This window comes from Eublepharis macularius, chromosome 3, assembly GCF_028583425.1.
Source record: "Eublepharis macularius isolate TG4126 chromosome 3, MPM_Emac_v1.0, whole genome shotgun sequence".
NCBI classification, from domain to species: domain Eukaryota; kingdom Metazoa; phylum Chordata; class Lepidosauria; order Squamata; family Eublepharidae; genus Eublepharis; species Eublepharis macularius.
The window spans coordinates 170686119-170699035 of NC_072792.1; the positions used below are offsets into that span (position 1 = coordinate 170686119).

Here is a 12917-nt window from a genome sequence, read left to right on the forward strand (position 1 = left end):
CACTTTGATAATCAAACCAGGGCCGAATCCACACTTCCTTTTTGTTTCCATGCCTTTTTCGCAAGCAGTGCGCTATTCATACAGATACACACGTTTCCATTCCGCATGTTCCCTGCCATCACCACACCACAATTGTGCCTTCCTTCCAAACCATGTGATAGTGTCGGAAATCTGTTTTCTCCCCGCCTTTTTTTTTTTTGCACAGTGCAGAAAGGTCGATATACCGGTAAACCAACTGTAGTGAGCAGCGGTTTGCATGGGAAAAGAAACGGTCACCGGAGCATGCGCATGTCACACGGGGACCATTTCCCTACTGTGTCCTGCCATTTTTAAGAGCGCGAGGAGCCAAGCCGAGCAATCCTGTATTTCCCGCAACAATCGTCTCCAGTAAACAGCAGGTGCAGAAAACAAATATATTCCTGAAAGCTTAGGACGCAGGTGGGAGATTCTACCATGTGTGAAAGACAGAATGCATCATCTCATGGTGTCGCGTGGCTGTGCTGTGCACACTCTGAGCATCCATGTTGTTAACTACTAAAAGCAGAAAACCACTCTGAGCAGCAGAATTTCCGGACAATGCCTTTAATGTGACAATCTAATTTCAAATTTGCCCGCCATACCAACCAGCCAATTGTTAGAAAGTGGTCTGTGACGAGCAAAAAATGAGCCAATCAAAGATGAGGGGGAGGGTACATTGCTATTTCTTAAAAGTCGGAATATCAGTATACCGGAAAATTGACCTTTAAAAAAAAAACGGGAAGTGACGAGCACGGTCAATTCTGATGGCAGAGGTTGGAACTGCCCACTGTAATGCTTTACTCAGTGGCGTGTAGAGAACTGATTGCGCCATGAAGACGCACTGGGAGGGTGAATGTGATGATGCACAGCATAGTAGCGGAATGAACCCGATTGCCACGACTGCGCAAGATAAGCGGATGGTGAGTGAGTGTGGATTCGGCCCAAGCTAGTTTGGCTAGGGATCCTAACTTTTTTTGGGCCATCTTCTGGGCAGGGGTCACTGGGGGTGCGGGGAAGGGGAGGAGGTAGTTGTGAATGTCCTGCATTGTGCAGGGGAGTTGGACTAGATGACTCTGGAAGGCCTTCCAACCATATGATTCTATGAAATGGCTCAGGCTCCTCTGTCACGCAAAGCAGCATATAGCCAAGGCAGCCGGAGTAAGACATGACACATCCCATTGTTCCCTCTTCCCAAGGTCACTTGCCATGCAGAAGTGGACAAATTAATCTGATTTTATTGATGAGAAAGCTTCAGTACCATGGAGGAGGTAACACAACGTAAGTCTTAGATGGTCAGAGACCTAGGTGCATTGTTTTAAGGGTTCGAAACCAAGATTACACAGTTACAAAGGTACAGGAAATACAATAAATAATCTTAAAGTGACTATAAAATGGTTCCCTAATCTGTCAATGGTGACCTGAACCCATCTTGGTATTCTCTTTCACTTTTCTCCGCCCCCCCCCCCCCCGCCCACCCGGGAAAGATGGGAAGCCAGAACAATTCCTGGCTCTTCAGTTCAAGTTTCTACCAATGAAAAAAATGGCTTATCTGCAACTGTCCCTAGGGTTTACATAGCAACAGAGTCTTTCTTGAGGTTGACTTAATTAAAAGGATTGCACCCTGTGCCAGCACACAGCCAGCCATCAGTCCTGACTCCTAAACGCCCAAAGGAAAAGATCTAACCCATGAGAATCCTGCTGTTTTGTCTGTGGAACATGTGATAAGGAATCCACAGGTGATCTATACCTGTTCACCTGAGAAGTGGCATAAGGGGAGCCATTTTTTAAAATGAAATGGATCACACAGGCAAGGGGAACTAAATCTTGCCTCTTTCCTCAGCACATCATGGCATGACTACAGTTGAAACATGCTTGAAAATATTTTGCCATTCAAGGTTTTAAAGCGAAATCTTGAATTAAAGTTGGACTTTGGACTTTGCATGTGCAATGGGAGCTTTGAGATTCAAGTATTTTAATCCAGTAAAAATGAAATCTCTTCGTTATTCTAGCCAGCATCAAATTCCGTGTAGTGTTGTCACTTCGAGACCCTAAGGTAAGCATTAAGCAGTGACTAAAAAAAAATCTAATAATAAAAAATTAAAATTAAAATAGTGACTAGAGTGACAGACATGGATCTGAGAGCTCCAGTTTCAAATCTCCACTCTGCCATGGCAGCTCACTGGGTGATCTTGGATCAGTCTTTCTCAGCCAAACCTACTTCACAGGGCTGTTGTGAGAAGAAGATGGCAGAGGGGACAACAGTGTTAGAAGCCACTTTGGGATGCCATTGTGAAGAAAAATGGGGTATATCTAAATAAATATGGAATCTCATAAACTTTCTGCATTCAAAGGCTAAATACCGTTATCAAGCAAAAATTGCCACCTACTGAATGCTATTTCATGTCATCTGTGAAACGTACTATATCCTAAATACTGGTTCTTATCAGGTCTTAAATATTGTCTAACACCATTGCATGAAATTTGTCATACACCAAAAATAACCCCTTCTGGGGATACCAAAGGGAGATCCGGCATTTGGGGCAAACGTTTAGCAAACTTTCAAATATTCTGATAATTCATTCCTTTGGATGTAATTGAAGAGAGAACAAAATGAAAGCATGCAAAAGTAGCAGATTAGATCCAGGTTGTTGCCAACATAGTTCACCCTTGGCTTCCATCAGATACTTTGATAGCAGTACAGGAACCTTAGGGCAGGCAGATGTGAGATAATCTGCTCTCATTAACCGCCCCCCCCCCCCAATAATCCATAGGTTTTAGCTCAGAAGCAAGCGAATTCTTAATTCCTTCTCAAAGGGCATCATTACACGGCTTGGCTCTAGGTTCATCTGTCCCCTCTATGGATAGCCAATCCCTGTTGGAATTTCACAGAGTTATTAGCTTGAATTTCCCCATGGTAACACATTTGGCTGTTTTATTATACCGAATGTGCCAAAGGGCCTTTTCTCGGATCAGGTCAGAAATCGGTCACCTGTTGGTTACAATAAGGGCCCCCTTGTTCTTGCCTATACTTTCCTGCCTATACTTTTCTGTCTTGAAGGAATGTATGGATATTGAAAAGAAGTGATTTTTAAAATCCAGTCATTCGTGATCCAGGTTATTTGCTGCACTGGTATTTGATAATTTGTTATTCTGAATTTGTTTTCTTTGGAATTCTACCACATTTGCCTTTCGAGCGTGAATCACACAGCTATGATGGTAAAAAAACTCATCAGATGTCCATTTTACATATTGTGTAGATGAGTCCTGGATTCTCTGTATTGTTTACACACAACAGTGAATAGCAATGAATTGTTTATACTTGAGGAATGTGGTGGTGGAGCATGCCCTCAAGTCACAGCTGATTTATGGCAACCTCCGGTGGGGTTTTCATGGCAAGAGATTAACAGAGGTGGTTTGCCATTGCCTGCCTCTGCAACCGTGGTCTTCGTTGGAGGTCTCCCATCCAATTACTAACCAAGGCCGACCCTGCTTAGCTTCTGAGATCTGACAGGATCAGGTTCACCTGACTATGTACTTGCAAGGTAATACGTTTGCAAACACAAGTTTATTACATTCACGTATCACATTTTTAGGCATGTACTTTAAAAAATCGAGGGAGCCAGTTTAGTGGCTCGAGCGTCAGAAAAGGAACCAGGAAACCCAAGCTCAAACCTCCACCCTATAATGAAATTCATCAGATCGCTCTCATTGCACAACCTTTCTCTGATTCAATTTTCTGCCAACCTCCAGGTAGGACTTGGAGATCTCCCAGAATTACAACTGATCTCTAGACTGGGGAGATCAGTTTCCCCAGGGAAAACAGCCGCTTTGGAGGGTGAAGTTTATGCCCCTGAAGTCCCTCCCATCTCCAAATTCTGCCCTTCCCAGGATCCACCTCCAGGAATTTCCCAGCCTGGAGTTGGCAACCCTAGTTTCAATAGTGTCAATAGTCTGATTGGGTTCTTTTAAGACAGGGGAGGAATCTTCAGTCATAAAACCTACTTATGCTTTGGATGCCCCTGGCCATCCACAGGGGAATGTCGTGTTGGAATAGAGCATGCGCTTCCACTGTGCACGGGTTCAGACTGAGCAGCCGATTTCTTGATTTTTTCAGTGAGATCCACAATGTGATCAATGTGAGATGTATACCCATTAATTAATCTCACAGTGTGAGATGAGTATACAATGTGAGATGTGTATACAGACTGGGTTGTATGTACATAAGTCTATGCCACTGTGGCACCCTTTTAGTCTTCTCTCTCTACATCATTCATTATTAGGAGCCATATCAACCAATCCACTTCTACGAAGATGTGGGTTACCAGAAGCTCGCGTGTGAGTCATGCTTCTGTATCATACACCATGGCCTTCCCCTTATGATATTTAGGGAGAGTACTACCTATGTCGATACCACAGCTGTGTCATCCACTACCAATGCTAAGAACGGCTTGGTAGATGGTTCAAAAGGACAAGAAGGGATTTTCAAAATTCTCATGATTTAAGTCTTTTAAAAATGCATTGCCTTTATGGCACTTGTTCTATTTCAGAATTTTTAAAAAAAATGTGAATGGCGGAGCTCACATCGTTTCTCCCCCAGACACCTTGCATGTGGATGCAAAAGCAAGCATACTGGCATCACTGTCACCGTTCCTGCAGAAAAGTAAGTAAAAAATCTGGTCTTCCTGTTGGTATGACAACAGCACTTCTCCTTGGCACCTCTCCTATGTCTCCAAAGGAACACCCACCTCTACATTTATTCTAACCTTCCTATAACAATCCCCCCCCCCATATTTTCTTCAGTGCTTGGGCCCTTTTTTGCATGGTTCCAGTAGTGTGGGAGCCACTTCTGCACGCTCCGATCCCATGCTGTGGAGATTCATGTTTGAATCACATGACTGTGGGCAGGGCAGATCATGCGGGTCTTTCCCACCTGATTTTTGCCCTTCCTCTGAGTGGGATATCAAGCGCATAGGAAATGTTGGAAGCAGCAATGTCTGGGGTACAAGAAGGAAGAAGACTCTACCATACAGGGAGCAGCAAGGATCCGTTAGACAGGAATGTGAGGGCAGCACCTCTCTTCTCTGCTAAGTGTCTCCTCTTGGGCTAAACAGGGCAATATCCTCCTTCTTCTCTCTCCTCAATGATCACATTCTCTCTACTATGTAGTTAGATAGCCAGCAGCTCTCTCTCTCTCTCTCCTCTTTACTATATGAAACATAGTTCCTAAATAAACTCTTTTTACAACTTTAAACAGTACTGCACAACTACTGCTGTTTATCTGGCACTCTGCCAACAGAAAAACTCATGCGATTGCCCCTCCCATGGGTTGGCATTTTTAATAGATGTCCCTTGAATAGAATTGCCATCCTCCAGGTGGAGCGTGGAGTTCTTCCTGAATTACAACTCATCTCCAGATGACAGCGAAAATGGCTGCTTTAGCTGGTGGAGTCTATGGCATATTCCACACTAAGGTCCCTTTCTTCCCCAAACTCCACTTGCTTCAGGCTATGCTTCCAAATCTCCAGGAATTTCCCAACCCAGAGTTGGCAAACTTACCCTCAAACTATCATTTACACACAGAGAAACTGTTGGAACTATGTCTTGTGTACAGAGAAGGCATAAGACACACAACACCTGGAGGAGGCAGCAAATCTGACAGGCCATTTTCACACAGCTTACCAGCCACGGAACATCGTGCCAAGCTCCTGGAATGACAGCGTCTTCCTGGCACGATTTTGCATGAGAACTGCAGTTCTTGTGCGAAATCACACCAGGAAGTTGCTGTCGTTCCAGGAGCTTAGCTCGATATTCCGTGGCCTCTAAGAAGTGTGAAAACGGCCCTACTTCCTGCTTCTTCCTGGAAGTCCCTGTCTCCCAGTTTAGCATGGTACTTAGTAGTATCTATTCCATTTCTCTGCTTTCTGTCAACGTTGTAGTTCCTGAATAAACTCTCTTCATTCACTCCTTAATCAAACTCAAGATCATTCCTAAGATATACTAAACCCTACATAAACAACATTGCTGCACAATTGGTCAGTGAAGTGACCCAATTGTACAGAATTCATTCTTCCAGCCATTGGCAACCCTGATTCTTGAAAGCTTATGCAAGAGCAAATTGGGTGAATGATTAAGGTACCACTGGACTCCTGTTTTATTTTACCTAAGGGAGGACCCACTCAATTGGAAAGAATTTCTTTCAGTCTAAGGTAGGATACTACCCAGTGTATTTAACTATAATGACATAATAAACGTAGTGTATTTAAGTATAATGGCACAATAAGTATATTATACAGTGCTGTGTGCACTCCATAATGATAGTTAAATGCTATCGGAGCTGTCGGAGGGGTTGTCTTATTTGTCCATTAACTTTAAGCACTATGAACTGATATTCTGGAACCCCTCAACTTTGTGGGATCTGGGTACAGTTTGTCCCCTTGCTGCCCCATTCTGCACTCCAGTACATCAATGGGAACAGTGGCACCCTAATAATTAGGGGCAGCCCTGCTATTAGACAGACTTAGGCAAATGCCCCTGGTGGCAGCTTCCGGATACCACTGAAGAACATCTAGATGTCCAGTCTTTGATTTCTTCTCCTGTTTTTTTCACAGGGAAGATATTCATCTAACTGGTGTTACAATGATCTAAATTTCTAAATTAAGGGATTGTAGAGCATTTTTAAATTCTAGAGATTGTAGAGCATTGCATTGACACATCGCACAGCATCACTTGACATCATGCAAACCAAGCCCCACCCCCTGGATTTGTCAGCCCTCAGCAGGCAACCTTAAGCTATGGGGCTGGCAAGCAGATATACCTCTTCTAAATAAAATGTCTTGGAGCTAGGGTTACCAAACTATGCCTGGAAACTGGCAGTGGGGTCAAAGGCAGGGACATGGGGGTGCATAACATCTTGTGCACTACTTTTTCACTTCCAGGGAAGTGACTAGGTAGCGCTATGAATTGCTGTACTCTATGGTAAACCATAGAGTTTCTGGTGATGCCTAGAGCTACCCTATGTCACTTATGTGTTTTCCCCAGAAGTGATGTAGCAGTGCAGACTCTGCTGTTTTTTAAAACTCCTCCCCTCCCATTCCAAGCAGTGGCAGCACAAAGAACTGTTAATGGGAAGCGTCTCCCAATGGTCGGAGACCTGACAACTATACTTGGGTTGTTACTGCTGCTAACCCTTCCTCTGGGCCTTACCGGAAAGCTGATCCTTCATGTGAATGTCAGTAAAAAAACTTTTTAACAGATTGCCTTTATGAAAGGGGGTGGGGGGAGTGTGATGTGTTTTGATAGCTCTGATGGCAGAAGTTGGAAATTGGTCAGAAGTAACTCTGCCAATCGTAAACATGAGGGGAACGTGGCTTGCAAATGCGTTTGCCTCAGGAGTAACAGTGGTCGGTTGAGTTTAAAAAAAGGTAAAAGGTTGTGGAGGGGGAAGAGAAAGAAGTCAGCATTTCAGCAGGCATTCACAGTTATCCCTGTTGCCATGGCAACTCCTCAATGGAATAAAATGTGTGCTCCTTTCTTGAGAAAAGGGGATGCTGAGTTAGGAACAGACACTTGACTATTTCCTCCCCAACACAATCTCTACAACTACAAGTGTTCCCCCGTGCCTGGATTTCTCCTGCCCAAGTGTCATTATTCTATAACAGTTTAAAAAACTGATTATTTTCCAGAGACCGAAATCTGAAATTTATTTTCTGTTGAAGAAAGCTCTCTTCTCTCTGTCTCTGTCTCTCTCTCTCTCTCTCTCTCTTGCTTATTTGCCAATTCAGTGTCCACAATGCTATGAAAAGCCCTTCATTCTTTCTCGGTCAGCCTTTATTTCATTTACTTAGCTCCTTGACAGCGTTCTGGCACTCAGCGCGGGAGATCCAAGGCCATCTTGACACCCAGGCACACTTGTTCCTTTTTGTGAGGGTTTACGAGCATGGGGCTCTCATCTCAATTACACCAGTATGAATCTGTGAAAGCCAGCTGCATTCAGAGGTACTCCAGCATAAGGGGGATTAAAATGGTCTCCCTGGATGGTGTGAAAACTTCCATCTACCTTACTTTGTTATTTCTTGTCAGTTTACAGCAGCTTAAAATTTCTTGTAATTGTGAGTTTTACACCAGTTTATACCCAGACTAACCCCATTCACTTGATCATGAAGATTCAACTGGGGAGTTGTGGTCAGCAGTAAACTGACTCACAGGTCTACTCGCAGGTAGAACCCAACAGTCAGCATTGACAGGAGAAGGGGACTCAATATAGCACCCTGACCACACGTAACTATTAGTCGCTTATTGCATTTATACCCAAAATGGCTTACAACATTTTCCACTCTTCCATTTCATCTTCACAACAGCCCTGTAAGGTAGGTTAAGCTTAGTGTGTGTGACTGGCCCAAAGTCACCTGACAAGCTTCTGTGGCCTAGTGGGGATTTGAACCTGGGACTCTGAGATCCTAGTGTGATACTCTAACCACTACACCACGCACAATCTCTGAATTCTAATACAGGGTCTTGCAGCCAAAATACACATGGCACTGGAGTTCTCGGATTAAAAGTCAGATGAGTTATTTGGCCTTAAAAATAAGCTGCTGGAGTCAGATATGAATCATGGACACAACACTGGGAAAGGGAGGTTTAAGTCTACCATGCACTGTTTCTAGGACCCCCATTTACCTGCCAAGGGTAGCGATTTGCCTTCCCGCAGCCCCAATTTCCCATCTCTGAAGAGCTGAAGAAGGACAATAGAAAAGTAGCCTCCACATAGTGACCCTCTAGGAATTTTCTCTAGTCTGTATGGTAAAGACCGAAGTGGCTAGGGGAGGGAATCGAAGTAGCAGAGTGCTGATTCACAAGCCAACCACTTAACCATTATGCAACTCTGTACCTCTAATAAGGTAGAGGTGGGAGTGAAAGCCTATCCGTATCTATGTCTCTCAGTGCAGTTCTAAGCAGCTATTCGAGTCTAAGACAGCATAGATATTCTTGCCTTCTTCCTTGCTGACATTCTTATCTCACTACCTATTCTATTTTGTGGCATTACCAAAGATAGATTATTGCAATGTGTTATATATTAAAGACTAACAATCTTTATTCCAGGTTGAGCTTCTGTGAGTCAGTGTTTCATTGCTTCAGTTGCTCTGACTCACAAGGGCTCATGTGCTAGAATAAATGTTGTTAGTCCTTAAGGTTGCCACTGGACTTTGGTCTTATTGTGCTACAATAGACTAACACAGCTACCCCTCTGGAATTGCAGTGTAGTATTATACCATATTATATCGTAGGTCTGCCTTTAAATATAGGTTTAAAACTCTGTCGGACAGAATATTAATTGAATCGCACACATCTGGTCATATTTCATTCATGCTTAGCAATCTGCATTGCTACTAGTTAGCTTTTGGACTCAATTCAAGGGTTCGTTTTTACTTTGGAAGCCCAAAATATTCTGAAACCTGAATATCAGATGCTTACATATGAACCTGCTTATACATTAACACCTTGTGTTCAGGTGGATGGCTACTTGGAGGAGGAAGGCCTGTTCTAATTTTGGGACCGTCAGGGACTTAGGTATATTTCAAGATGGGTAGCCCTGTTAGTCTGTCTGTAGTGGCAGAAAAGAGCAAGAGTCCAGTCGCACCTATAAGACTAACAAAATTTGTGGTAGAGTATGAGCTTTCGTGAGCCACAGCTCACTTCTTCAGATACAGCTAGAAGGTGAGTCCATCTGGGTATGTTTGTTAGATCTGACTGCCAACATTCTCAAGCCAGCTGCAATAGCAACAGTGCAAGGATCTGGAATGACAAACCATCCTGACTCACGGCAACCCGACCCAAAAGCAGAGCCCAAACACAGTGTAGTTCTGCCCTCTATTCCACACTGTGTATATACGTGCTGTTCAGTCTCAATCAACCTATGGTGACCCCAGCAAGGGGCTTTCAAGGCAAGCAAGAAGCAGAGCTAGCTTGCCATTGCTTTCCCCTGCAGAGTCATCCTCGGTGATCTCCCACCCAAGGACCAACCCTGCTTAGCTTGTGAGATCTGATGAGATCAGGCTATACCATGCTGCCTTCCCTCCCCTATTCCACACCAACCCAAAGTTAGTCATAAATGCTGCTGCAGATCCTTTTGAGCATAAGATCTTCCCCCTTCCACCTCACCCCCACACTCGTGGGTGCCTACCTGCCAAGAGGAGAAAAAAGAGCCTGGGCTGAGAATATCTGGGTTGGTGGGGTGTCTGCCTCCCATTAGGTCATCTGTACAGACGTCACAATTCTCAGTGTCTCTCCAGTCCCAGTATGGGATGGTAAAATTCTCATTCCCCGTAAGCTTCTGGATCTCATTTTCCCACATGAGCAAAAATAGTCGATGCCAGGGAAGGAAGCCTGGTGCCTCGTGGGCGAAATCGATGTTCTGCCATACATTGGTGCCTCCAAGTAAGGTGTCCCGAGATACGTAGTAGTGCATCCAGACAAAAAGGTCATACAGGTTGATATCCCGGAACATTGGATTGGAGCCATTATTCATCTGGGCGTATGTCCCGATGGCAATGACAAAGTCCCGGCTGGTGGTGTGCTTAGCCAAATTGAGGTAGGCAAGGAACTGATTCTTTTCCCTGTCACTGATCCGAAAGATGTCCTTCCTTACCCGCATCCTCCTTTCACTGCAGTTAAGGCCCACAAAGTTGAACTTGCATTCGCCACAATGGAAACCCATAAAGTTACCCGAACATTGGCACGTCCTGTTGTAAAACACGGCAGGCCAGTCTTCCCGGTCATCCACCCCCGAGAAGGGGTACTGAGGACCAAGCGGGGCGTTTGAAAGAAGGATATCTCGGCAGGATCCTCTACCGGAAAGCTGTCCACAGGGGGAACCATCTCCAGGCCAAACTGGGCAGCACTCCTTCTTCAACAGGCTGTCCGAATTGGCACATGCCCGAGGGAACTGGCTGGAACCAAGGGGGAGAATGCCCAGTAGGACCCCAATGGAAAAGAAAGACATCCTCTTCCCACAGAAGGAGTTCTTCAACACAGCAGTTTGGCCAGCTGGCAAGGAGTGAATTGTGATTGTTATCACAGCCCTGAGAAAGAGAGACTTTTCCTTCATGCGGTGGGAACGTTCTCTCTACATAATTCTTCTGGTCATCGTTCCATTTCCTTGCCGCTTCCCATCCATCTGCACACACAGAAAGACTTTTCTGTTAATCTGATTATCACATGTTCTGGGTCGTATCCAAATCACTTTGTTCGCATTCTTCTTTTGGCTTCAGACATAGAGCCTTGTTATAAAACCCTCATCTTCTGCCTAGCACATGATCACTTCTGATGCGCTGATTCTGACGGCTGTCATTCCTGGTCGCATCCTGGAACTTGAATGGTTTTTTGAGGACAGCTCACTGGTTTTGCCTTGAGGATGAATAAGGACTGGTGGATAAGCAGGGGTGAAGAGAACTAAAACAGAAATCCCACCGACAAAGACAGCTCTCTAAAGTGAAAAGAACACAACAAATCTGCAGACCGTGAAAGAAAATTAGAGATCATTTTAGACAAGTTCCTAGAGAGGCGCATGTATTAAATCGTCCTCTTAACACAAGGCCGAAGGAGTGAAAGATAAATGCAGAGGTTTTGGCTCTCTGGGACGGCCTTTGAATCTGAATGTCAGGTTTGCAAACAAGTGAACCCAAAATATTATTATTATTTACTTAAATGTATATCCAGCTTAATCAGCGACATGAATTTTAAAGGGTAGGGGGTATTTGAGGTCTTATTGCATTCTGTTAACTTATTTTGCTTCGTTTATGCCCTGCTTTTCTCAGCGAGGACCCAAAGTCACTTACAACATTCTTTCCTCCTCTGTTTTATCCTCACAACATCCCTGCGAGGTAGGTTAGGCTGAGAGTGCATGACCGGTCCAAGGTTACCTAGCCTGCTTCCATGGTACAGCAGATGGCAGATTCAAACCTGGATCTCCCAGATCCTGCTCCCATGCTCTGTCCACTGCACACCACATTTTGTATATTTTAAATCTGAATTAGCAGGTGCCTTGAACCATGGGAGGAAAGTAGGGCAGGAATATTTTAATTCACAAATAAAGATCAAATTCCATACCGGGTATATGCAGTTGCCCTGGTCCAGCAAGAGAAGTCCACCTCTGGAAGCAGCAGTCGGCATGTGCTATTGATGCGAAAGTAAAACTATTGATGTGTTACCTCGCCCTGTCCTCGAAAGGACACACTGCAGAACGCATGGCTTTCCCTTCCTCTGTTTGACTCTCACAAAAGGCCAGTGTGATAGGTTAATCTGGAAATGGGTGGCTACTTCCTGATAGATTCGCAGGAAAATGTCCTGTCCCATTAATGGAGGCTTAATGTGTGAAAATGGGCCGCCTAGGCTTTTTGCAGCATGTCAATAATATCCGTTAAAAGGACTGCACATTTTTTCTCCAGGCCAGTTGGCAGGCCTAGGAGCGTGTGTTAGAGATGCCAGTTCCAGGTTGGGAAATTCCTGGAGATTTGGAGGTTGAGCCTGGGCAAAGTTAGGAAAGCTGAGGGACCTCAGGGGGCATATAATGCCCTAGACCCCACTCTCCAAAGCCACCATTTCCACCAGGGGACTAATATCTGTCATCTAGGGTCATCAACAGGGGGTTTTGTCTGGTGCTATGCGCTGCTGCCAGCTCATCTTTTCATAGGTACCAGTATTTCTTTCAGCTGACAAGCTTGGGCCCCCAAGGCAGCAAAAATCATGATAACTGGACTCCCCCCCTTTTTTAAAATCCTGGTTGTCAATAAAGTTACTTAATACATTCAGCCGAGAGTCACTGACTACTGAACAGTAACCAAACCTGTTTTCAGACAATGCATGAGAGATGGAGTCAGGTTTATATATACCAGGGTTGCCAG

At 44.6% G+C, this 12917-nt stretch overlaps 1 protein-coding gene across 1 annotated transcript in view; it reads right to left on the minus strand.

Annotated features, from left to right (window-relative positions):
• Positions 1-11017, minus strand: part of TYR (tyrosinase) — a 64904-nt gene extending 53887 nt beyond the window's left edge. The window contains exon 1 of the mRNA XM_054974212.1: positions 10199-11017. Coding sequence (XP_054830187.1) covers positions 10199-11017 — 819 coding nt within the window. The remainder of the gene's footprint in view (positions 1-10198) is intronic.
• Between the last annotated feature and the right edge of the window lie 1900 nt (positions 11018-12917).